The sequence below is a fragment of the Lactuca saligna genome, chromosome 1 (genome assembly GCF_052625555.1).
Source record: "Lactuca saligna cultivar CGN05327 chromosome 1, ASM5262555v1, whole genome shotgun sequence".
Taxonomy (NCBI): Eukaryota; Viridiplantae; Streptophyta; class Magnoliopsida; order Asterales; family Asteraceae; genus Lactuca; species Lactuca saligna.
In genome coordinates, this window is record NC_136417.1 from 23,905,979 (window position 1) to 23,933,333 (window position 27,355).

The 27,355-nt window shown below is 29.1% G+C and overlaps 1 protein-coding gene across 1 annotated transcript; it reads left to right on the forward strand.

The window, feature by feature from the left end:
• The first annotated feature begins 307 nt into the window (after positions 1 to 307).
• LOC145028956 (11-beta-hydroxysteroid dehydrogenase A-like) lies at positions 308 to 12,851 on the forward strand. Its single transcript, XM_078977638.1, has 6 exons — positions 308 to 635; positions 726 to 918; positions 5,168 to 5,253; positions 6,198 to 6,329; positions 6,416 to 6,544; positions 12,424 to 12,851. Exons 1-6 carry the CDS (start codon positions 453 to 455, stop codon positions 12,652 to 12,654), a joined length of 954 nt encoding a protein of 317 aa, XP_078833764.1. The 5' UTR covers positions 308 to 452; the 3' UTR covers positions 12,655 to 12,851.
• The last annotated feature ends 14,504 nt before the right edge of the window (positions 12,852 to 27,355 follow it).

Below are 27,355 nucleotides of genomic sequence, written 5' to 3' on the forward strand. Positions count from 1 at the left end.
TCGTCTAGAACCCATTTCTTAAAGGGCCGAGTCAGACTTGAATCCGAAGTGACCCGTTCTGGACTAGTAGGTTATTTTGCCAATTTACCATAAAGTGGGTCATTTTCTTTAGATATATCAATTTGTGGTTAATTAATTAGTATCCAGAAGAAGAAGAAAATAATAATAATAATAATAATAATAATAATAATAATAATAATAATAATAATAATAATAACTCAAGTTAATATTCTTAAGTCTTAAAAATGAAATGTTATCATAATACATATGTAACTTACCCACGTTAAATTTTCCAATCAATGGTTCCGCAGCTTATATATTAAGAGGCTAACAAGTTCTTGGTCTACTATCTTTTGGTACGTAATTTGCTTGTCAACATGTATTCATTTTTCCAGTTATAATCTAGAAACTACGACCAGCTTTCAGTTTACTAGTGGCCCTAAATCGAAGAGATGGATCTGTTTCACATATTCCTAAACATTGTTTCTGTTATTATATCGATCATCTCTTTCATCTTCATCTTGCCTGTACTTTCATTGCTCCGCATCTTGAAGTTTTGCACCCGATCTGTATACCAAGAAAACCTCACCGGAAAAGTAGTGCTTATTACAGGAGCTTCTTCTGGTATCGGCGAGGTAACCTATACAAATGCATATGACTTTTTTTCCTTTCAAATTACATCCGTAGTTAATATATGAATTGATGATGGGTTTACACTATTGAAGCATTTGGCGTATGAGTATGCAAAACATGGAGCGAGTTTAGCGTTGGTTGCGAGAAGAGGGGAACTGCTAGAGGTGGTTGCCAGAAAAGCTAAGGAGCTGGGAGCGGCGGAGGCAATTGTTATCAAGGCCGATGTTTCGAAGCGTCAGGATTGCGAGAGATTTGTCAATGAAACGATTAACCGTTTCGGTAAATGTAAGTTTCGCCATCAATTCCTTTCGCATTGATGCTGTAAGTAGGATTCTGTTGCACTCACGTCTCATGGTAGCTATGGCATCCAAATGTCATTTAAAGAAAATTTATTAGCCGACCTTTTTAGAAGAGCTTTTATTTATTTTTATCTAACTAATCTATTATCAAAGAAAAATACATTTCATAGGTTCTAAGTATTTTTATACAACGATTCTAATTTATGAGTAGATTAGTTTGTAGCTCCAAAGAAAAATATAGCTAATCTAAATTAATGGTAGATTTACAATACTCCCCCAGAACATCTATTTTATATGTTTGACTAAATGGTACAAAAAACATCTTTTTACACAGAAATTCGATTTTGACACCGTGTTATTTTTTGTATCAATTTTGATGTTGTGTTTTTCAATTTGTTACAATTCTGACCACTTGACCGGTTAACCAGGTTACATGCTGACGTGACATGATGACGTGTCAGTTTTTGATGACGTGACATGCTGACATGATATGCTCACGTGTCAAAATTGATTTTTTTCCACAAAAGATACTAAGTTTTTACTTTTTTTCGATTTTGACACTAAGTTTAATTTTTTATTTCAATTTTAACACTATGTTTTTTTGTTCCAATCAAGCATCATTTATCAAATTTTGTTCAATTTTATCTATTTTCTATTTAAAACCATATAAATATATTTTTTTATTACAATTTAAACTGTATAAACATATATTTTTTTCGTTTAAAAAACATTTTTATTTAAATACAAAATGTTTTTTTCTTACATTCAAAGCATTAGTTATATCATGAGAATCAAACTAAACATAAACTTCTAATAAGATATAAAAATTTGATGGGTTGCAAACTTGATATCTGAGTTTTGATCGACTACACACCTCCAAACCTCCAAACATATTTTAAAGTTACATATTTAATATAAAATATAATTTTTATATAACTAATATATATTTATATATAAAAATATGGTTTGAGTGTAAAAAAATATATTTATACAAAACTATGGTTTTTAAATGAAAAAAAAAAATTATACGGTTTAAATGTATTAAAAAATATTTATACGTTTTCAAATAGAAAATTGTCAATATTGAACAAAATTGGAAAAAATGATGTTCGATTTGGAACAAAAAAACATAGTGTCAAAGTTGAAAGAAAAAATTAAACTTAGTGTCAAAATCGAAAAAAAATGAAAACTTAGTGTTTTTTGTGAGAAAAAAAAATTCAATTTTGGCACGTCATCATATAATGTCAGCATGTCACGTCATCAAAACTGACACGTCATTATGCCACATCAGCATGTAATCTGGTTAACCGGTCAAGTAGTCAGAATTGCAACAAATTGGAAAACACGGTGTCAAAATTGACACAAAAAATAACACGGTGTCAAAATCGAATTTCTATGTAAAAATAGTGTTTTTTGTATCATTTACCCTATATGTTTTATGATTGATTTTTTATTAGGTAGTTTCGAACTCCATTTAGAGCAACACGACCATGTGGAAATATTTAGGGATTGGAACTACTATCCAAAATTAATTATATAATCATTTGGAATTTAAACATTTAAAATGAATTTGTTTATATTTCAATTTCATAAGTTAGGATCCGATAAAAATCTAAAAATTAGTGAGCAAAGTGTCAAATGGAATTTTTTGACGCGATCAGCCTTTTGAATCATAATAATATTATATATAATATTTAAAGATCATATAAACATTTTGAATTATAATATTTTTTAATTTCATCATTTTTAAACAAAATTATCTTTTTCTCTTAAAGACTCTAGTTCATAACATGATGTATCATTTCACTTTGGAATATAATATTTTATCGGATAATATTTCAATCAAACCAAGTTTTGCCTCATTACAAGTTTTGAATCTTAATATTTTTTTAATAATATAATTTTGAAATCATAAAGAGTAAGATTACAGATAATAATATTCTTAAATTATAATATTTTTTATCATAACAAATTAGTAATCATAAAAACATGGAACATAACATTTTTGCATTATAATTTATAAACATACAAAATTTCACAAATGAGACGCCTGGTTTTAGTTATATCCTAAAGAAAATGCTTATGTAACTTTCTTATCTGCATGAATGGTCATTTTGGATAAAACTTCGCAAACAAATGGTTGTTAGTCACTTATGACTAACGATTCTTAGAGATATAGATGTTAAGTCCCAATAAGGACCATTTGTGAAGTATTGTGAAACTTCATATAAGGATCATTTATGAAATTTTCTAAAACTCCGTATAAAGACCATTTGTGAGTTTTTTTTATAAAAAAAATCTACTAAACTATATATAAATTATCATTAATCAAATAAAAAAGCAAAAACACTAAAATATTGAAAATGTAATATTTATATATAAAAAATTAAACTCACTAATTTTAATCAACATACAAATATATTTTATGTAATATATAAATAATTTTTATTATCTAATCTTTATCTAAAATACTTAAACTACAATTCATAATTAAATATTTTCTTTTTCTATTTATTTTATCTAGATGTATTTTAAGTATAAATATCATTTTATCTACTGTTAGTTTTTACATGATATAATTTTAATATAATTTGAGAGATTTACCTTTATTTTTGTTATACAGATATATTTATTTTTACAAATAAATATGATAAGTTATCACAAAAAATCTGTTATTATAAAAATAATAATATGTTGCCACTTTGTTTTAAAATAATAATTATGTAGTATTGAGTTAAATGCAAAGTATGTTTCGGCTTTGGTTTAATAATACAAGTTTGTTGGTTTCTTCCATTCAAAGTAAAAATTTGACAATCAATGAATTGTATTGACTTTAAAAATATTAACTGAAATAGAACAAATTAAATTAAATATAATTCGTTTAGTTGGTTTGGTTAAAAGTTAAATTTGAATAACATATGATTAAATTGAATTTTATTTTTTTTATATTTCAATTAATATTTATAAAGTCAATATAATTTATTGATTGTCTGGATTTTATTTTTAATTAACGACGACTATTATGAAACCAAAGTGGAAATATACTTACGAAATTTTGCATGTTGATTAAAATTAGGTAAAGTTTATATAACAAAATGTATTCATAAATTAAATAAAATATATTTGCAAGTTGATTAAAATTAATAAGTTCTATTTTTTATTTATATAAATATTATATTTTCTATGTTTTAGTTTTTTTTTTTTTTTTTTTTTTGTCTTTTTATTTGATTTATGATAATTGATACAAAAAGTGTAAGAGACTTTTTTAAGATTTCACAAAATGAACCTAATGTGAAGTGTCAAAAAAAATCATATAAGGTCTTTATGCGAAATTCTAGAAAATTTCACAAATAGTCTTATTAGGACCTATTGTATCTTTCTAAATGACGTTAGTAATAAGGACAACTTGCATGCAAAATTTTCTCCAAAAAAATCATTCATGCAAAAAATGTTCTATAAGATCCGTTTTGGAGAAAAAATTTAAAACCAAAGGATCATTTGTTAAATTTTATCTAAATTATAAATATTTTGAATCATTTATTTTTTAACATTATATTTTTCACAAAATTACAATCTTGTAAAATAAAATTTTGATATTTAAACAATCTTATTTTTAAAAATTTCTTTTGAAAAGTTAATAAAATAGAATTTATAAGAAATCTTTTGAAGATTTTTGATTTGGAGAACAAAATTTTGCATCTATCAGTTTTTATAAAGTTTTGTATTCTTTTTTAAAAGAATATGACCCTTTCACAACAATATTCTTTTTTTGCAAAGTCACTGAAGTAATAATATGAAAAACCACTTAACTTTTCTTTGAAATCGAAGAAAAAACAATTTATCTTATATTTTATAAAACTAATATGTCATTAGATTAAAGTGTGAACCCTTAAGAAAACTTGTTTTAAAAAAATGCGTTCTCACTGATATAGTAAAGAGAAGATCTCTTGAATTTTAACAACATATTGAGACAAAATCTTTTGGGGATTTTACAAAAATAAACATCTAAAAAAACAAATTTTTATGATTCACTTATTTTGTAAAAGTAAAATAAATAGTTATAATAAAATTTACATATCGACTAGAAGCATAAGAATAACCTATTATAAATTATAAGGTCGCATTTGTTGACTTTTGCTCAATCATTTTTTATGTCATAAACATATCATTGTATTTGTAGAAGCATAAGAATGAACTGTGATCATTATAATTACATAAAACTCTATTTTCAATAGTGGATTGTCTTATAAACAATGCTGGGATCATAATACCTGGTCTTTTTGAAGACCAACGATGCATCACTGATTATGCTTCAATCATGGTACGTGTCATCTATACTATAATTGTTTATTTCATGGTGTTTTATTAGAAGAAGTCTCATCAACCTCTATATAGTTATTCGAGTCTCACTTTTTTAAAGACACTTTTAGAATATATATATATATATATATATATATATATATATATATATATATATATATATATATATATATATATATATATATATATATATATATATATATATATATATATATCGAACATAACCTAATTTGACATCAAACCTGGATTTTTGTATCCCCGAGGTGCTCAACACATACTTCATCATGCGTGCTAGAGTATGATATTGTTTTAGACCCGATTTCATTAATATATATATATATATATATATATATATATATATATATATATATATATATATATATATATATATATATATATATATATATATATATATATATATATATTGTAGTTTTCCTATTCTCCTCTAGAGTTTTTTTGGAATGAAAGTCAATTACTCTACATATCTTACATGTGGAACTTAAATCAAAGAATAAAGGGGTGTTTGGATAAATAGTTTTTAGCTTATTAGCTTATTGTTTATTTGCTTATTGTAGTGGGAATAAACATTCTTTTAAAATGTGTTTGGATTAGCTTATTGCGATAGGAATAAGCAATAAGCATTTTAAGTGTTTGGCAAACAAAACAGCTTATATGAGTAAAATGATCAATAAACAATAAGCAATAAGCATTCCTCCCCTTGCTTATTAAAATCAGCTTATTTAGCTTATTCCTACCGCAATAAGCTGATTTTTAAAGACTCTTATCCAAACACTTAAATTTGCTTATAGCGGTGGATTAAACAATAAGCAATAAGTAATAATTAATAAGCAACTTATTTTTTCCTTATCCAAACACCCCCTAAATATATAATAATATATAATAACATGAACAGCCAAAGACTATACATTTTCTATTATTTCTTAGGACGTAAACTTTTGGGGATCAGTTAATGCCACACAATTTGCACTTCCACATCTTAGAAAGAGAAAAGGGAGAATAGTTGTGATCGGGTCTACGGGTGGATGGTTTAATGTGCCAACAATGAGTGTGTATAATGTAAGTGTAAAGCTCAAGATTTCTTTAAATAAAGTGTATTTTTTTAATATTTTATTTATGTTTTTATGAAAATGGATTTTTTTTAGGCAAGTAAGGTAGCACAACAAAGCTTCTTTGAAACACTGCGAGTTGAGCTTGCTCCGGACATCGGGATAACAATGGTAACTCTCGGGACAGTCACTACACCGTTAGCTAATGATGATTTCTTAAATGAGGTAAATAATATGTGTCTATCAATGTGTTAATCATCATATGATTTGATCATTCCATGGTCCATTTTTATATTTATTAAATAGATCAAATTTTAACAAACAATACAACTAAAATAGATAATCAGAGAGTGTTAGGATATATGTTGGAACTATGACATCAAGTTAATTACTAGTTTATGCGTAATTGGGTAAGAATATGTCATAAGGAAATTTGATTTTAGATGTCGCAATAATAATTATGAAAATGCACATACAAACACTCATGAACTTCAATTATTTTTACTAATGTTTCGGTAAATTTGATTATGATTTTTGATTATGATTTTTAAGCAATTGGTTCTTCTTCAATTACCTGATTGCTTTTTTTTTTTAAATCACACTGATCATTTTGAAAACATACATTCAAAAACTTATGGACATTCATTATCTTGATATTTTGTTTTTAGGGTTGTTTCTAAAATAGCTTATTAGTTTTTTAAAATGTCAACAAATCTAAAAAATATGTGGTAAATTAATAAATTCTTTTAAAAATAGCTTTTCATAAGTCTTCATTTTTTTTTTCGGTGAAAAGTGACATGCTCTTTGCTTTTCAAAAAGGTTTATGATTTATTCACCTAAACTAACTATAAGTTAATCTAAACAGTTTAAAAAATAATAACTTATAGCTTCTTGACATGCATTTAATCCAAACATTTTTTTAGAAACTCTTTTTTTTTTATCATGCCATAAGCTAATAATCATTTTTATCAAAAAAATTGCTCATCAAGTTAAATAAACAATCTCAAATGAGAGAGAGTGAGTGAGTTATGATTTCATCTATACATAATTCTTTTGAGAGAGAGAGAGAGAGTACATGAAATGATTTCATCTATACATAATTTTTTTTTGATCGAATCTTTATTTTAATATTTTTGTGGTGTACGTGATATAATATAACATGTATGAATTGTTCGCATTTGAAATTTACAATCTATCTCCGAATTGCAATGACTTACCCCGTACATGAAAGTTACGATTTCGTCCTTTATATAATTTGTTTTTATAATTTTCGTTTTTATTAATTTCCTTAACGATTTCGTCCTTTATATAATTTGTTTTTATAGTTTTCGGTTTTATTAATTTCTTTAACATATACTTTCAAGCTTTATTTGAGAGAGAGAGAAAGAGATCTTACATGAAAGTTATGATTTCATCTATACATAATTTTTTTTTTATCGAATCTTTATTTTAATATTTTTGTGGTGTACGTGATATAATATAATCATCACTCTAACATGTATGAATTGTTCACATTTGAAATTTACAATCTGTCTCCGAATTGCAATGACTTACCCCGCACATGAAAGTTACGATTTTGTCATTTATATAATTTGTTTTTATAATTTTCGTTTTTATTAATTTCCTTAATGATTTCGTCCTTTATATAATTTGTTTTTATAGTTTTCGTTTTTATTAATTTCCTTAACATATACTTTCAAGCTTTATTTGCATCCACCTTCTCCGTACATAATTGTTTGGATCGAAATTTTATTTTGATACTTTTGTGATTCATTTTATATGGTATAATCGTCTTGTGCTATATACAAACTATTAACATTTATAAATTACATTCTATTTTATATACGAATTGTAAAGGAGTTACATGGTGCATCAAAGTTAGGTTTTGGTTCCTTATACAATTTCATTTTTTAGTTTTTTGTTTTTATCATTTGCAAATGAGTTTCTACATTGCAACACGTTAGAGTGACTTAAATGCTAGTTTTATTTTAAATACAAAAGAACATGAATAGAAACTTATTTTAAGTTTTTTGATAAAGTAAATGATAATAATATTTATTAAAGGTATGAATCGAATCTTGTAATAAGTTGACTTTATTTTAATTTTTAATAAATAAAGCTAATGCATAAAAATAGTATGTGTATAAAAAAAATAAAAAGTAAATAAAAATAATGTTTTTATATAAAACAAAAAGAAGATATAAATAAATATATTTATTAAATTAAAAATATAATGATCTTAGTTTCATGTTTATAAAATTAAAATTAAAATTTTTGATAAAAAAGTTTGACAAAACATATATTCAGTATTGGTCTCATTTCAAAGCTAACAATCAGCCCTTTTATTCGTGCAATCTATAAAAAAAAAAATATTATTCATTTCTAGTATGTATTTTTAAAAGTATTTCAAATCCAACGCTCAATCTTATTTTTTATATTCAGCTTTTCTTTGTTATATATTCGAATGATGTAAAACCTTGATTTGTTATATCTAGTGCTCAATTTTCGTATTATAAAATTCTATGGTATATATTAATTAGTTATAAGAGTAAATTACACGAATGGTCCCTATGGTTTGGGGTAATTTGCGTGTTTGGTCCCTAACTTATTTTTTTAACTCGGAAGGTCCCTATGGCTTGTTTTTGTTACGTGTTTGGTTCCTAATGTTTATTTTTGTTACGCGTTTGGTCCCTGTCTTATCTAAAAAAGACTATTATTTAAAAGGGAAAAAATGATGGGGTAGGTGAGGTAAGGTGAGTGGTGGGATTAGGGTGTGTTTATTTAAATAAATTAAAAAAATCAAGGGCATAATAGTCTTTTTAGGTAAGATAGGGACCAATCGCGTAACAAAAACAAACAGTAAGGACCTTCCGAGTTAAAAAAATAAGTTAGGGATCAAACGCGCAAATTACCCTAAACCATAGGGACCATTCGTGTAATTTACTCTAGTTATAAATATATAATTTAATCTTAATGCTTCAAATTCATTTAAAACCTTAATCTTAAAGACAAAACTGCAAGAATGGTTTATGTGGTTAGTTGAAAATTGTCATTTTTTCCAAAAAACTTTAGACTAGCACAAAAGGTCCAAACTTTTCATTTTGTTGCGAGTTTTGTACGATTTGTTTTAAACTTTTTTATAATGACAATTTTGCCCTTATTTTTTTCTTTTCAATTTTTTTTATAATTTATTTAAATACTTTGATGATTAAAAATATAAAATATTACCCCTACCCCTCCCTCTTTCTCTTACAATGCAAAAGACCACCACCACCTGGCAACATCATTATCACCACCAACACCTACCACCACCACCAGCTCGAAACTTAGTTGTTGGAAATTTTATCTAGCTCCGATGTGAAAAAAAATCTAACATACAAGAGCACATTAAAAACCCAAAAATCTTATATACAAGAACACAAAAATCTGATATACAAGAACCGAAAAATCTTATATACAAGAACACATTAAAAACCAAAAATCTAATATACAATACCCAACATATTAACTTGATTCAACACACAACACACGCTAGAGGAGAAGAGGAGAACGTGGGAGACAACGAATCTGAAAAGCTAGGATTTTATAAAATTAGAAGGGAGGTTGCACTAGGGTTTTCGCAAAGGCTGGTACCTCATCGGAGAAGGAAATCTAGTGTGTGTATACCCAGAAAAGTTCAGGCGTGGTTTGTGTTACGAGATCTGTTCGTCATCGGCACAAAGGGTTTGGTTATGGTCGTTGCCTTTGTTCGTGGCTCGAGTTTCAAGCACCACCAAAGTCCGAAAAACTACAAACCCATAGCTCGACATCGTCGTCAAAGAATGAGGGAGAGGAAATTGTTGTTGCTATCACCAAACCTCCATAAAGAGAAAGGGTTCCGTCGGTGTAAGATCTAAGAAATGGTTTCGTAAAGAGAAAGGGTTGTTTGTGAACAAAAGCATAAAGGTGAATGGTCAATGTTGTAAGTAGTTTTCTAAAACCAACATAAGTTGGAGGACCAATAGTGACAAAAAAAGATGAGCAAACATACATAACCTTAGGGATCAATCTTACCAAACACTTTGAAAGTTTACTATTCCTAACTTTCATTTCTTTAATATATATATATATATATATATATATATATATATATATATATATATATATATATATTAGAAAAATATAAAATTAATAAAAAAAGAAAAGTGAAAACCAAATAGAGAAGGCAAAAAAGTCATTTCACACAGTCCAATTATGAAACATACAAAACTCGCAACAAAATAAAAAATTTAGATATATGTGGCTAATCTAAACTATTTTAAACTAAATGGTAATTTTTAGCTAGCTACATAGATCATTTATGCAATTTTGTCGATCCTAATTTTTGTTTAATAAATATCACTGTAAACCCATCATTTTATTTTACCTTTTCATTTTTAACCTTATTTTTATTATTTATTAGACAATCATCAATCTTATTATTTATTAGACAATCATCAATCTTGTATCATTTTTTTATATGAAGATAGTTCAAATAATATTTCATCTTCAATCCTAAGTTATTTTACATCAAAAAATATATTCTTTAATATGTATTTTTTTTCTAAAACTTATATACATCATCTAAATCATTTTTCAAATTATTGTTTTTTTATGCTTATTTACATCTTCATTATGAAAAAAACTTTACTGTTAGAGTGATTAGTAGGTATGAAACGGTTCATGTCATATTATCAGCATAACTTGAATCCACTTTAGGACATTCATAATCCATTGAATTCTATATAGTTCAATAGATTGTCACATCATCTATTAAATATCTATACAACACCACTCACAACCTACTAAACACATATTCAATCCTAATCACCACTTTATTTTTCTATTGAACCATTTAATGATGATTCAACTCTACTTCATATCATCACCTACATTCCATTCAACTCATGTTCAATCCTACTCATCATCTTATTCAACTCTTATACTACTTGCATTATAAATTTTCTTACACCAACCGTTACCAAAATTTTAAGAAAATATAAACTTTATTTAGTAACACCACACCACATGAATCCATCTTACACCAACCATTACCAAAATTTTAAGTGGAGTATTTTTAAATAGCCATTTTACATGACTATTTAATTAATAAAATTATTTTCTTACCTCCAGGTTTCGAAAAATAGTTTACATTTTTTTTATTTTGATTTTGCAAAAATCAGGTTAGAGTTTAGTGAGAAAGTTATATTAATGCAATGTAGTTATTTTATAATATTTCCCATTAATGTTCATTTAGCGATTATCTCCCTCTCAGTTTCGTCATTTTTTCTATTATCCCATCAAATTGCCATCAAATTGCCATTAGGAATGTTGTTATCTTTCTTAAATTAAAAAGTTGACTTTTGTTGGTGATTTTATATTATCAATATTATTTAAGTGTAATAGGATTAAATTCATTGACCAAAAATGATATTGTTGAATATTGAACAAGTTAGGATGGTGTAGGAGTGCACACTTGTTCAAATTTTTCAAGATTCAAAGTACATTGTTATTTATGGGCGAAACCCCTAAACAAACGGGGGTCCGGGGGCAGCACCCCTGGGAGCCTGGCGGGGTCCAAGGGGCAAAGCCCCTGGCTGGGATTGAGCTGGCAGGTCAGCGCGAAAAGTTTTTATTTGGACTATGTTACTATATTAAAAAATACATCAAAAATCCAATTTTGGAAAGTTGACCATTTTTTCCCTGAGATTCGTTTAATGACAGGTTTGGTAGTTTTATGACAGTTTGTAACTGTCTATTGACAGTTTTCAGACAGGAATGATATACCCGTTTTTTGGTTATTTTTCTGGTACATCTTGAAGAACATTTTCACATACATTCTCATATTTCGTTCTCTGAATTTCATCCAATTGAGTGTTCGATCTATACCAAAGAAATACTTCAATTTGATAGTGGATCACGACTTTCAGAGAATCCAAGCAATCTATTCATCCCCTATTTTCTAACAACTTTTTACCAAATGGCATTTTAACTACCTAATTATCTAATTCTATTTTTGAAGCCCTACTAAACATTTTGAAAATACACGTCTAAATGTCACTAAACATGATATTATTTATTGGCAGGCAAATATACAATGGGTGCCAATATACCCAGTTGGAGATTGTGCCAAGGCAATCGTGAACAGTATGAGACGTGGAGATGAATACTTGACTGAGCCTCCATGGATGCGATCAGTCTTTTTGTGGGTAATGTTTTTTCCAGAGATATGGCACGCAGCCCGCCGCCTCCTATTGGTGAACCGTCAGAAGGCTTCTTCACTAAAGTGGAAATCATGCAATAATGGTTCACTTTAAACCCTGGATCATATACATGATTATACTTATCAAGTATATGGTATGAAAACCATTAAATAAAAAAGAGAGCATCCAAATTAAACATCTCATTAATTAGTAATATTTTTGGTTTCAAAACATTTCAAAAACCATATATGGATATGTGTATGTATGGAGATTATATATTGGTCATGATAAATTAAGGTAAATTTTGCACTTATGATTGTGTTTTTAATGATTGCAAAATGTGTATTTACACAAAATACACAAATATCGCAGACTTCTTACGCCACAAATTAGAAAGGTGCTTAAACCTTGTTTCAAATTCGATATTGATGATTAAGTGATGAAGAGTTTATCAAACAACAAAAAAATCTTTAAAAACAAAGCATCTTGTTGTAACATGTCGCATACAGATGTCTGGTCAAAATTGTTTTGATAAAGGATGGTTTCAACCAAACCCTTTCTGTATGAATACTCTACTATGTATGTTATCTTTTTGTTTAGACTATTTTTTGTTACTTATGTTATTCGGACGATCTTTGTTTTTCTTTTTTTTCACTATGTTAAAACTCGTGGACACCACAAATGAAAAAGAATAAAAAATTATCAATAAATCATAAGATTATAATTGAACAATGGTAAGATAAAATTTATTAATTTATAAAGATAGATGTTTCAAATGTTCTGGAAAAAATATTATTAAGGACGAGCTTGAAATTTTGTTCAAAAAGAAACCAACCATAGAAAAGGATTGTCTTTGGGTCTTGTTAATTGTCATTGTACAACAAAGGCAATGAAATCGTTCCGGGTGTTGTACATTGGTGATATGGAAGGTAATGTTGATATGGAAGGTATTCAATACATATTAAAATTAGCTTATCATTACCGTATTTTACATTTTTGAATGAGAAATTATGTTGATTTGGTCAATGATGTTTATTAATTTTGATATATCTTTAATTTCTTTGAAAATTTTGCTAATTTTCAGAAATTTCAGGGATTTGATATACATATACATGGTAAATAAGCGGAAAAATATGTTTCAGGACTTATGATTTTTTTTTTTTCATACGACAAAAAAATTCTTGTAGTTAAAAAACTTAGAAATTCGTAAAAATAAAATAAAAATTAAAAATTAAAGCATGACTATTTTAATACATATACGGGTCTAATATATCTCTCGTGATATTGAAAAATCTCAAAATCTACTATCATTAACATTTCTTGATTTTCTTGAAAATACAAACATAATAAGTGTAATAAAATTGGGTAAATATCCTTTAATCGGGGGATATATGTCATGGGTAATATTGACATATTTTAACATATTTTATTGCTATATAATAGTTTATTAGTATTTATGAGTATTTTTTAATATGAGTTGTAAAATGAATTCAAATTGCAGAACCAAAATAATGACATGTATCATATTATTGATTTAATATCTTCACACATGGCACAATGAGATTAGCCCTATTCATTTACTAGGCGAATCCTCGTGCGTTGCACGAGAATACAATTATATAGTTAAAATAATAATTTTTACCAATTTATTATTTAATATTTCTACTTTGAAATAAAATATTAGTAGTAAAGCAAACATATTATTAACATATTAGTTTTATTAAACATTATAGTTTTAATTTTTAAATCGTTGTGATATATATAATTATTTGATAATTTTATAAACCATTTAAAATTATGTAAATTATATATCAAACGTATGATAATATATATATATATATATATATATATATATATATATATAAAGGATAACAAAATGTATGGACAAAAAATATGAACTACAACTTTTAGTAACATAAAAATACAAAAAACATCTATTAAAACATTTGTATTAATAAGATATATACACAACAAATAATTAAAAATATGAAAAATAAACACTACAACTTTTAATAATATAAAAACACTAAAACATCTATTATAACATTTATATTAACTCTTCATATTTAAATCATAGATCTCTTCAAATACATTAATGTTTTTAATGAGCAAAACTTTACAACCTTATAGAAGAAAGGAAAATAAAAAGTTATTAGTGATTACTAATTAATAATCATAAGTTAAAAACTCTTGAGTTGTAACTAATAAATATACATAAATTAGAAAACTCTTGAGTTTGAGTGTAACTTTCAAATTAATGAGGTACTTGGAAATGTGTATTTATTATTATTATTATTATTATTATTATTATTATTGGTTTTGATGCATCATTTTAATCTCTTCATTTATTAAACATAAATATATTTAATTATAAATTTATAACATACATAGTTGCATATATATGTTAAACAAATCACATATAATATATATTTTTGTAAATGTCATATGTAATCCTTGTCGTAGTATTATAGATAAATTACTTTTATATTAAGAACATAGCATAATAAGTCATCATAATTACATATCAAATGTTAAAAATTATGTTATCTTTTAAATATTGTTTTGTAAATATGTTGTGAAGAATAACCTAAAAAAATAATAGAAAATAAACATAATTAGAATAGAAAAACTACAATCATATAAATTAGAACATTGGGTAGTTGAATATATTAATAAAAATGTTACATTAATATACATTTAAATTAAAAGAAAAAAACTAACATTCGTCTATTTTGCTCAAACAAAAAAAAACTATATTCGTTTTTTTAATCTTCTTTCTTCATTTAACACTATTCAACTATAGAAAGTTGATGACAAATCTTGATTAACCTGCAATCAAAATGTTTTTCTTGAAAAAGAAGAATCAGAAAGATGTTCCAAGCAAAACATTGATGTTTGGAGAGTCACATTCAATATTAAGTAATACACACAGATCATATATAAAGATCAAATAAGAAACTGAATATAAAGAAAGAAAGAAAAGCTTCATTTGTTTTGGTTCAAAAAAAAAATCATATTACAATTACCATCGATGCGACATAACCCATTTCTTCAAATCATTATATTTGGATCGTGAATGCTTCAACTATATGAAAATTTATGAATCACAATATCTTCAACCAAATGACGACTTTTTGAAAGAAAAATGTACTAATATAACTACATATAGAATAAGAGAATGCAAAAAAAAAATATTGGAAATTTATAAATATTATAATTTCTATTAATTAAGGAATATAAAAAGTTATGTAGGTTTCAAATCAATATGGTTTGAGAAAAAAAAATATATCTCTAAACATATGATTTTGAATGGTATGTTTGAGAAAACAAAAAATCTCTAAAAATATGATTTTGAATGGTATCATTTATACTATTGGAAAAAAATATACACGCATCAAGCTATGAGTAAAAAATGATACATTCATCCACAACCTTGACTTGTAGAGCTCTTTTAGGGACTTAATCACTTCAAATACATTCTAAGATAATTATTCCTATTGAAATTTTTCTTTTCATTTTCTTATGATATCCTTTTTATATGTAAGAGTTTATATATCATGTTTGGTGTTTAATGCTAAATCAATTACGTAGAAGACATTTGAAAAGTCATTTGAGAATATGAAAAGACAAAGGAGTTTCAAATCAATGTGGTGCTTAAAAATATAATCATTTGAAAATATGAAAAGACAAAGGAGTTTCAAATCAATGCGGTGCTTAGAAAAATGCTTATATTATAAGATATATAGATATAGATTAGATAGGGAGATTCAAACTATCCGTGTGTTATTTTATATATTTTATTATATTGGTTTTTTCAAATTTAATTATATTATTTTCTTAGAATTTTTTAATCAATCAGGCCTCTAACCTCACCTTCACCCAATGTTAGCCTCACCCTCGTCACAAGGAAAATTAGAATTATTTGTATTTTTGTGTTTTTTTGTTATTTTTTTTCTTTTTAATATTTTATTATATATTATTATTATTATTATTATTATTAAATTAAACGATAGTATTAAAAATTATTTTTCAAAGCAAACTTAAATTGTGTTAACTTTTTATCTTTCCTTTTTTAGGTCGGGATCATCATTGTTTTATAATTTACTGTAATTTTCATACCTATTACACACGGGAAAGAATAGACAAAACTATAAAAATTGTCCATGTGGTATGCATTTTTTCAGGAAAAACGTCTAAACCTTTAAAAAAATTATTGGTGGTCATTTTGAACATCTTTCGTTACGTATTTGGTCCCTTGAAAATTTGAAAAGACTAAATTGTCGTTCTGATATTTTTTTTATGTTTTTTCTATTTAATTTAAAGTTTTTTTAAATTCAAATATCCCCCCCCCCCCACACACACACACACACACACACAAAGAGACTTGCAAATCATACACTAAAAAGTTTTGTAACTCAATAGTGTTGGGTTTTCAATCAGAACTCAATGGAAATCATTTATAGGTTTTTTTTCAACCATAACTCAAGAATCAAACCCTTTTTCCAAATTTTTTCATGGTCGCCTCTATATACTTTGAGTTTCCCCTTGATATGCTATAATACACCACGAACAAGGTAAACTACAGAGGTTGATTATTGATTGTTGAATTAAACTGACTAGATTATTCAGAGGTTTGTTGCATTCTTATCACTTCACAAACAACATTCCAAAGAGTATCTCATCTTCTGTACATCCTCCCATTTCTGCATCTCCCTTGCTAATTTTCCCTTTAAAATCTACAAATGCTTTGTAAACAAACCCATTTTCATCTCTAATTCTCAACTTAATCATTATCAAAATAAGAAGAAATCAAAGAAGACACAACTAACCTCTCAACACCTTCTCATAATCATCAGGGTATTCACCAAGACTCTTCATAACCAACATGTTAGATGCATTAGAAGTATCATGCCCATTAAAGAGTAAAACAAAATGTTGTTTACAATCCCCATCTCAGTTTAAAAAAATGTAATTTTCATCTGAAGATGTAAGAAAATTTGAAAGGAGATATTGTGAGGACGATGTTTTTCGTTCTTCCAAAGTCACTCTTATCTTTGATAATTGCCATTAATTCTTTCCTAATCAAACGCAATCATTCCCAGTTCCTAACTCGCTCTTAATCGACTTAGGAAGCAAAAATAGCACCAAATTCGATCCTCCTTCTTTTCTAATCGATCGCAATCTTTCCCTCTTCACCCAAATTCCAAATCAGATAAGTGTTGGTGGGTTTTTCTTTTTGGAAGGGAAGTGGCTCAATGGTAGTTGGAATAGTGGTATGGGTGGTACAGAGTGATTCATAATGGATTTAGGGGCTTAAGGATCATTTGTTTCTTACTCCCATTTGATCCAGAACTGCTCGAAAATGGTGGTTGTTGGTGATGGGTATTATGCAAAACATATAAATCATATGTGTGCATACAACCCTAAAAATTGATCTATGTTTTCCCTAACTGAACATACAACTTGAACAATAAAATAGAAACCCTAGAACACTAGCATATTTTTCGAAAAATATAAATAGGGTTATAAAAATCATACCTTGATTGTTATATACTAATATCAATCCAAATCCTTGTTAATCTCGGATTATATTCATCTCAAATTCAATGACAGGGTCGCCGCAGATCACTGAACAGATGGTGAATCGACCATACAAAATCGCATGGTCCCCAGCTCAAGTTACACTTGAGATTCGCGAGTTCCACATCATTCTCTACCTATACTCTCAAATTGACGTGTCGGTTAACCACACGAGCTCCATCAACAAGTTATAAAGAGAATGTGCAACTTTTATGGATAATATAAGATTCACATTAAATAGATTGAGAATTAACCATAAAAAATCGCATGGTCCCCGGCTCAAGTTACACTTGAGATTCGCGAGTTTCATATCATTTTAAACCATACTCTCAAATTGATGTGTCGGTTAACCACACGAGCTTCACCAACAAAAAATAAAGAGAATGTGCAATTTTCATGGATAATATAAAGTTGCATTCTATTCATAAAACGGGATTTTGTTTTATACTTTTATTCAGAATACTTTTAGATTGACCATTATCACTATCAAACCCTTTCGGTAACTCCATTCTCAAAATGCAATAGGGCGGTGAGGGTGGTAAGCACGAAGCATATTAAAAACCGGCCTCATTAGGAATCAAAGAGACCTCCTTAAACTCTTACATTAGAACGGGTGAGCCTAGTCGAGGTAAGAAAAGATCGATTTGTTTATGCTTTGTTTTTAAAAATTAGAGTAATCTTTCAAAAAAAATGGTTGCGGAATTTATTTCCAAAACAAAATAGGATAAGAATTTATCAAAGCATTTCTTAAAGAAATGTATTTTCATTATATAACAAAATCTCGGGATGTCATGTTCCAATACAAACACATAAGCATAAACATAACATACATTTATTTACACTAGTGACTTACATCTCCTTTAATATCTTAGTGAAATATGTCTTCGTATTGAAACTTGTGATACAAAGAAATCTTAGTGGGTCAGGCTTGGAAGCCTGGTGAGCATATAGGGTTTTCAACCCACAATGTTATATCATATAAATAAATTAAAACTCACAAACTTATACAATTTCATCATATAAGCAACTCTTATCCCACCCCGTTGATCGCCACAATGACACGATCTATACTCTCGTATCTAAAATTTACCTCTTTACCTGATCCCTACTCACGGATCTAAACAAACCTTTTCACCTGATCCATGCTCCCGGATCTAGACTAACATTTTCACCTGATCCATACTTTCGGATCTAAACTAACATTTTCACCTGATCCATACTCCCGGATCTAAACTAACCTTTTCACCTTATTCATACTCCCGGATCTGGTATGACTGATCCATACTCCCGGATCAATAACTGTGCCCAATACATACTCCTGGAATAGGGACAATTAACTCTAACTTAATCCATAACTACCAAAGTTTATCCAACGGGTACTAAGTCCATAGTTACCTACATTCACTCATATCATCTCTTATTTCTCATCTTTCATCTACCCATGTTATACCCGACATATTTGTAGATATTAAAATACATATACAGTTTAAAATCATTTAAAACCTGTACAAATCATTCCTTCAACACCATCTTAAACAATGAATAAACACATAGCATGTATTTCATAGCAATTACTTCATATCTATGTATTAGAAGAAAGTAACTACACACTCACCCATATCATATATCTAATACATTCATAAATACTTGTATTAAGATTGTGTATATGAAATATATCTAATACACACTCACCTATAACTACGTATTAGAAGATGATCAGACAGCACTACGGCTTTAACAGTAGTATTCTTCGGCAAATCTGGAAGATCTTCACACACTGGGCTTCTCGTAGGCAGAGCTTTGGCTCGAAAACTCTTTTCTTCTCGGGATCTTCGGGCTTCGGGACTCGCTTCGGGTCTTGGGATGATACTGTGACATCCCCAGTTTCACAGCCAAAAAAGACCGATTTGTTTATGCTTTGTTTTAAAATCAAAGTAATCTTTTAAAGAAAACAGTTGCGGAATTTGTTCCCAAAACAAAATATGATAAGAATTTATCAAAGCATTTCTTTAAAGAAATGTATTTTCATTAAATAACAAAATCTCGGGATGTCATGTTCCGATACAGACCAAAAGCATACACAATATAAAATAGACCTTACAACAGTTATTTATAACTACTGATCTATAATCCAAAATCCCTCGTCAACTCCACCAACTTATACTCTTGTGTCATTACCTGTAATGCAAAGAAAACTGAGTGGGTCAGGATTGGGAGCCTAGTGAGCATATAGGGTTTTCATCCCACAATGTTATATCATATATTTATATAAATAGAACATTCAAACTTGTATAATTTCACCATATAAAGGCAACTCTTATCTCACCCCCATCGATCCTCACAACGACACGATCTAAACTCTCGTATCTAAAATTTTCCTCTTTACCTGATCCCTACTCACGGATCTAAAACTATCCTCTTCACCTGATCTATACTCACGGATCTAAAACTAACCTTTTCACCCGATCCATACTCACGGATCTAAAACTAACATTTTCCCCTGATCCATACTCACGGATCTAAAACTAACCTCCTGATCTGATCCATACTCCCAGATCAATAATTGTACCCAATCCATACTCCCAGAATAGGGACAATTAACTATACCTTAATCCTGATCTGATCCATACTCCCGGATCAATAATTGTGCCCAATCCATACTCCTGGACTAGGGACAATTAACTTAGTCTTAATCCATACTCCCAGACTAATAACAAGTTTTATCTCTTTACCTGATCCATACTCCCCGATCTAAAACTAACCTCTTGGTTTAATCCATACTCACGGATCTAAAACTAGCCTCTTGAATCTGATCCTTACTCATGGATCTAAAACTAACCTCTTGATCTGATCCATACTCACGGATCTCATCTACCTATGTCCTACCCAATATATTTGTAGATATAAAATACATATACAGTTTGACTCATTTAAAACTATATAAAACATCCATTCCACAGTCATCTCAAATAAACAACAATATATAAACACATAGCATGTATTTCATAGCAAATATTTTCATATTTATGTGTTAGAAGAGAGTGACTACGCACTCACCCAAACATATACTTAATACATTTAAACAATATTTGTATAAATGTCGTGTTTATGAAAGGTACTATACACCCACCTGATCAGAAGATGATCGGGCAGCACTACGGCTTGTAGAAGTAGTATTCTTCGGTGAAACTGTGATCTCTTCACACACCGGGCCTCTCGCGGGCAGAGCTTCGGCTCAGAAACTCTTTTCTTCTCGGGATCTTCGGAATTTTCTTCGTGTCTCGGGATGATACCGGGGCTTCGGGGGGTTAAAATAGGGCTTAGAGAGAGTATCGGGAGTGGGAGAGAAGAGATTGAGCAACCAAACTCGGCTGCCCCTTGAATTCTATTTATAGGGCTGATTTTATGGATTCACGTCGTGAATCTCAAATATTCACGTCGTGAGTTCAGTCGTCACTGCATGCGTCATCGCAAGTTGCGTCTGTCAGGCTCTAGAAGTTATAAATACTGAGTTCAAGTCGTGAACACTGTATTCACGTCGTGAACTCTGATAGTTATGGGGTTTCGCGCCCCGAACTTCAGAAATTCATAATTTTCGCATACGAACTCCGTTTTCGACGTTCTTTATATCCACGCGTAGGTAAAAACAAGATCTACAACTTTCATTTAGACTTCGTTGGCTAATTTTAAATTTAATTATAATATATTGTTAATATATTATTTTTAGTAGGTCGGGACAGGAAAACTCCATTCGAAATTCATAACTCCTTCATCTGAACTGCGTTTTTGTCTGTCTTTTTATCGTTGGACTACTATTGATGAAATCTTCAATTCTTATTTAGAAAGTTTTGGCTAAATATCGCTCGACCTCATATTCGAACTTCGGGTTGTACACTGCTAAGCCGAAACTTCGAAAAATCATAACTTCCTCATACGAAGTCAGATTTGGGCGTTCTTTTCATGCACGCTCTCGGTTTAATGTATACTACAACTTTTATTTAGATCGCTAAGGACAAATATCACTCTAACGTAAATTCACTATTTACATCGCGCTACGGTGTGCCGGTTCTGTCGCGAAACTTCGACATGTCATAACTTCTTCGTTATAACTCGGATTTCGGCATTCTTTATATGCACGGAAAACTTGTGACATATACTACAACTTAGTTAAGATTACTCTTTCTAAATAATCTTCCATCAAAAAGTCATTTTTGATGCTTATCGTCTCTAAATTGACTAGCCCAGATCTACGGGCGTTAAAGATACCGGGGTTTCGGGGGGGTTAGAATAGGGCTTAGAGAGAGTATCGGGAGTGGGAGAGTAAGAGAGGAGCAACCTAAATCGGCTGACCCTTGATTTCTATTTATAGGGTGAATTTTCTAGGTTTACATCGTGAGTTTCTAATGCTCAGGTTATCGAGCTTGATCTTCACTGCATGCGTCACTCGTCCACTTGGGTCTGCTAGCTCCGGAAGGGTCAACTCTCTGAATTCACGCCGTGAACTCTAACACAGTACCGGGTTTCGTGCCCCGAACTTCAGAAATTCATATCTTTCACATACGAGCTCCGTTTTCGACGTTCTTTATATGCACGCGCAGGTAAAAACAAGATCTACAACTTTCGTTTAAACTACGTCGGCTAATTTTGAATTTATTTTTATTATATATTTATTATATTATTTTTAGTAGGCCGGAAAAGGAAAACTTCGTTAGAAAATCATAACTCCTTCGTCTGACGTTCGTTTTCGTCTGTCGTTCCGTCGTTGCACTACTATTGATGAGATCCTCAACTCTCATTTAGAAAGTTTTGGCTAAATATCGCTCGATCTCATATTCGAACTTCGGGCTGTCTACTGCTAAGCTGAAACTTCAAAAAATCATAATTTCCTCATACGAAGTCAGATTTGGGCGTTCTTTTCATGTACGCTCTCGGTTTAACGTATTCTACGACTTTCATTTAGATTACTAAGGCTAGATATCGATCTATCTTAAATTCATATTTTACGTCATTTAGTGTCGTGCTGGTTCTGTCGCGAAACTTCGACAAGTCATAACTTCTTCGTTATAACTCAGATCTCAACGTTCTTTATATGTATGGAATCCTTGTAACATATACTACAACTTAATTAAGATTATTCCTTCAAAATAATCTTCCATCAAAAAGTCATTCTTGACGGTTATTATCCTTAAATTGACTAGCCCTAATCTACAAACGTTACATCAATGTTTAAACACGCAAAGGCGCATGTTGTAACTTTCTTATATATATATATATATATATATATATATATATATATATATATATATATATATATATATATATATATATATATATATATATAATAGTCACAATTCTAATATATATAAATACAATGGGTAAATTTAAAACTCTTTAAATTTAGTTGTCTATTATTAATTCTAATTAATTGCAATGACGTAATGTAACAATTAATAAATCATAAGGGTGTAATATTCAAATTTATAAATCTCTATTATAAATAATATTAAAATATTTAAATTCACTATTTATACAAAAATATTCAAATTCAAATAAACACATTTAAATAATATTTATCAATTATCAAATAAATATTCAAATTCAAATAAACATATTTAAATAATATTTATCCATTTTTCAGATTCAAAAACAATTTAAATTTAGGTATTTATCCATGTTTATCAAAGCTACATATTCGAAAAATGGCAAAAAAATCCGAAACCCTAAATTCTGTTGAGCTCACGTCGTGAACGCCTAGTTTACGTCGTGAGTTGCGGCTAAGGTTTTAACACATTACGAAATTTTCAATTATTCTTCTTCCATTCAGTTTCAAACAAGTTTTTACAGAAAACATGGATCTAGGATGAAAGTAACCATGAACCAATGGCTCTGATACCATTTTGGGATTTTCTATGCATCAAATACACTCTAAAACTAGGCAGCGGAAAAATCGAAACAACGATATAACTAAGTGTACATACATCCTATGGATATATGGCTTCATGCTAATTACATCAACCTTAGAAAACTAAAACATAAGTAAGAAAACATACATCTTATGTAGCCCTTGATCTACATGCTTGAGATCTTGAACCTCCATGAAGTTACTTGGATGAAAGGACCTAAACCAGAATCCCTCTAATGGTATCACACCCAATGACACCAAAGAGTGGAATAAAAATAACTAGGAAAAGGGTCAATTTCACAAACCCAAAGGGGTTAGAAATCGTCCCTAAGAGGGGGAGGAAGAAGGGTTGGCGAATACTTCAAGCCAAGGTGCAATGAGGAATTAAATCCTTAAGGCCCTATTTATAGCCTTGGATGCCTCCTAGTGTTCAGTTCTCCTTCCCATGTGGCATAGAGGCCTAACCACGAAATTTAACTTATTTTTCATATGGGATGGAGTGATTTTCATCCAACCCTAATTCCATAAGGTTATAGAACATTCCTGATTAACCAACTATCGATTAATGAACATTCAATCTTTTAATTAATTAAACTGTTAATTAATTTTCAAAATATATTTCCAACTAGTTTCTAATTAATTATTAACCATAATAATTAATAAACTAATTTCTCCTTTTTTTATTCTACTCAATTTGAGTCTTGAGGGCAACCCAAAAGGACCCTGCTATTATTGGAAATATTACCAATAGTTAATGACCTTTGACACTATTCCAACATTGACGAACTCTGAATTTCCTTCCAGGATTGTTGGGTGTTCTTGATGTCTTCACACGAGATGGCAAGTCGCAATCACATAGATGATTCGGTTGTAATTCATCTTGTCGTTTGGATGAAAAATATGAGGAAGAAGATGTCATCGATCGATCTAGGGTTTTATTTAATAAGCAATCGTATCTCACCCTTCTTATAATGTAAACCATGATAAATACATACAATGCCACGCAGGTTATGAGTATTACAACGTAGAAGTCACGTAGATGCCACATCAGTCAAAAACCCAAAACCTACGTTATCCGGTAATGTTGGTTGTCACGTAGATGCCACATCAGTCAAAAGCCCAAAACCTACGTTATCCAGTAATGTTGGTTATTTGTGAACGGCTCAAACAAGTTAGTTTGGTAAATGAGTACAAAAAAATAATATTACCCATATGTGAACATACGAAATACTTAGTTACGTTAATAAATCAAATTCCCGAAAGTCACGAGTCAACTTCTTTTAGAAAATAATAATTTTATTTTTGAAATATCAGGACAAGTTTGTCAAAGCTTGAAAGTTGGAACTCACATTGACCCCCAGTGTTGGTTTATTATGATTGAATTGAGTTACAAAATAATTGAATGGATGATTACATTTCATTATACATTTGGTTTATTGGAAATAATAGAACTTGTCATTCAGATATGTTGTTTTCGTGTATAAGTAGAAGATTAAATAGAACTAAACTGATTAATAAAGGCATGTTATTTTATAAAGATAAAGGTATACCATTAAATAAATAGCGTATTCGCATGTTTCATTCATTCAAAAAATATGTTGTGTATGTTAAATAGTCAAAAACAAATATTTAATTATTTATCATATTAAAGAAATTATCTACAAAACGAAAAAGAAATTATCATCAAATATGGTTACAACAAATAAATAGTTATTTACTAAAAGGGAAAATGACTTATTAAGGTAACTAACTATTTCAATTGTCCATATATAGGTAATGTTCTTTTTTTTGTACATATTAAGGTAACTAACTTGTTTTGTTTGTTCACATTTAGGTAATATGACCGGCTATCACCTGTTTTTGCTTATGTGGCATCCACCTGGCATTACGTGGCATGGTGCATATATGGGAAAATGACTTATTAAGGTAACTAACTATTTCAATTGTCCATATATAGGTAATGTTCTTTTTTTTTATACACATTAAGGTAACTAACTTGTTTTGTTTGTTCACATTTAGGTAATATGACCGACTATCACATGTTTTTGCTTATGTGACATCCACCTGGCATATGACTTGAATACGTTACACCTACGTGGCATCCACCTGACATATGACTTGTTTTGTTTCTTCTTCCTCATCTTATTCTTCAAAACAACAAGATGAATTTCAAGCTGATCATCCATGTGATTGCGGTTTACCATCTCGTGTGAAGATTTCAAGAACTCCTGACAACCATGGAAGAAAATTTAGAGTTCGTTAAAACTCGATGGTAAATCAATATTGTTGAATATGTTGCAGGAGTTCTTGAAATCTTCACACGAGATGGTAAACCGCAATCGATAATCAGCTTGAAATTCATCTTGTCATTTTGAAGAATAAGATGAGGAAGAAGAAGCCATCATCGATCGATCTAGGGTTTAGAATTAGGGGTGGAATCGTATGACACAGTTATAGTGTAATCGAATGAAGACAAAATATGCACCATGCCACGTAGGTGTAACGTATTCAAGTCATATGCCAGGTGGATGTCACATAAGCAAAAACATGTGATAGTCGGTCATATTACCTAAATGTGAACAAATAAAACAAGTTAGTTACCTTAATGTGTATAAAAAAAAGAACATTACCTATATATGGACAATTTAAATAATTAGTTACCTTAATAAGTCATTTTCCCATATATGCACCATGCCACGTAATGCCAGGTGAATGCCACATAAGCAAAAACAGGTGATATTACCTAAATGTGAACAAACAAAACAAGTTAGTTACCTTAATGTGTACAAAAAAAAGAACATTACTTATATATGGACAATTGAAATAGTTAGTTACCTTAATAAGTCATTTTCCCTTTACTAAAATAAAAAATAATTTAATTGAAGTCGTGATTTTTTTTTCAATAGTATTAAAGCTTATTTTACTAAAAGTAACTACGAATTGCAAATGTATCATTTCACTCCTTGCATCAAATGAATCAAGACGGGGAAACATTCTCGGGAAAAGATATCACAAAAATGTGATGAATTTTCAATTCCATTCATTTGTAACAAACAAATAGGACTTTTTTTTCATTTTATTTTTCTCCAATTAACCAAACACTACCTATATGTTATAACAGACTGGACTAGACTAGACTAGACCATGTCACATATTATTTAATGGAAAAGATAATCACGTTTTCCCCTAAAGATCATGTCAAACACATTACAAAGTTGTATGTCATGTTTTGTTGAACAACCCAATTACAACACAAGTGCACAAAGGAGATCACGAGTGGCTTAATCACACAAGGATCATCATAATACCAATCAACCAAACTTTAAGCCATAA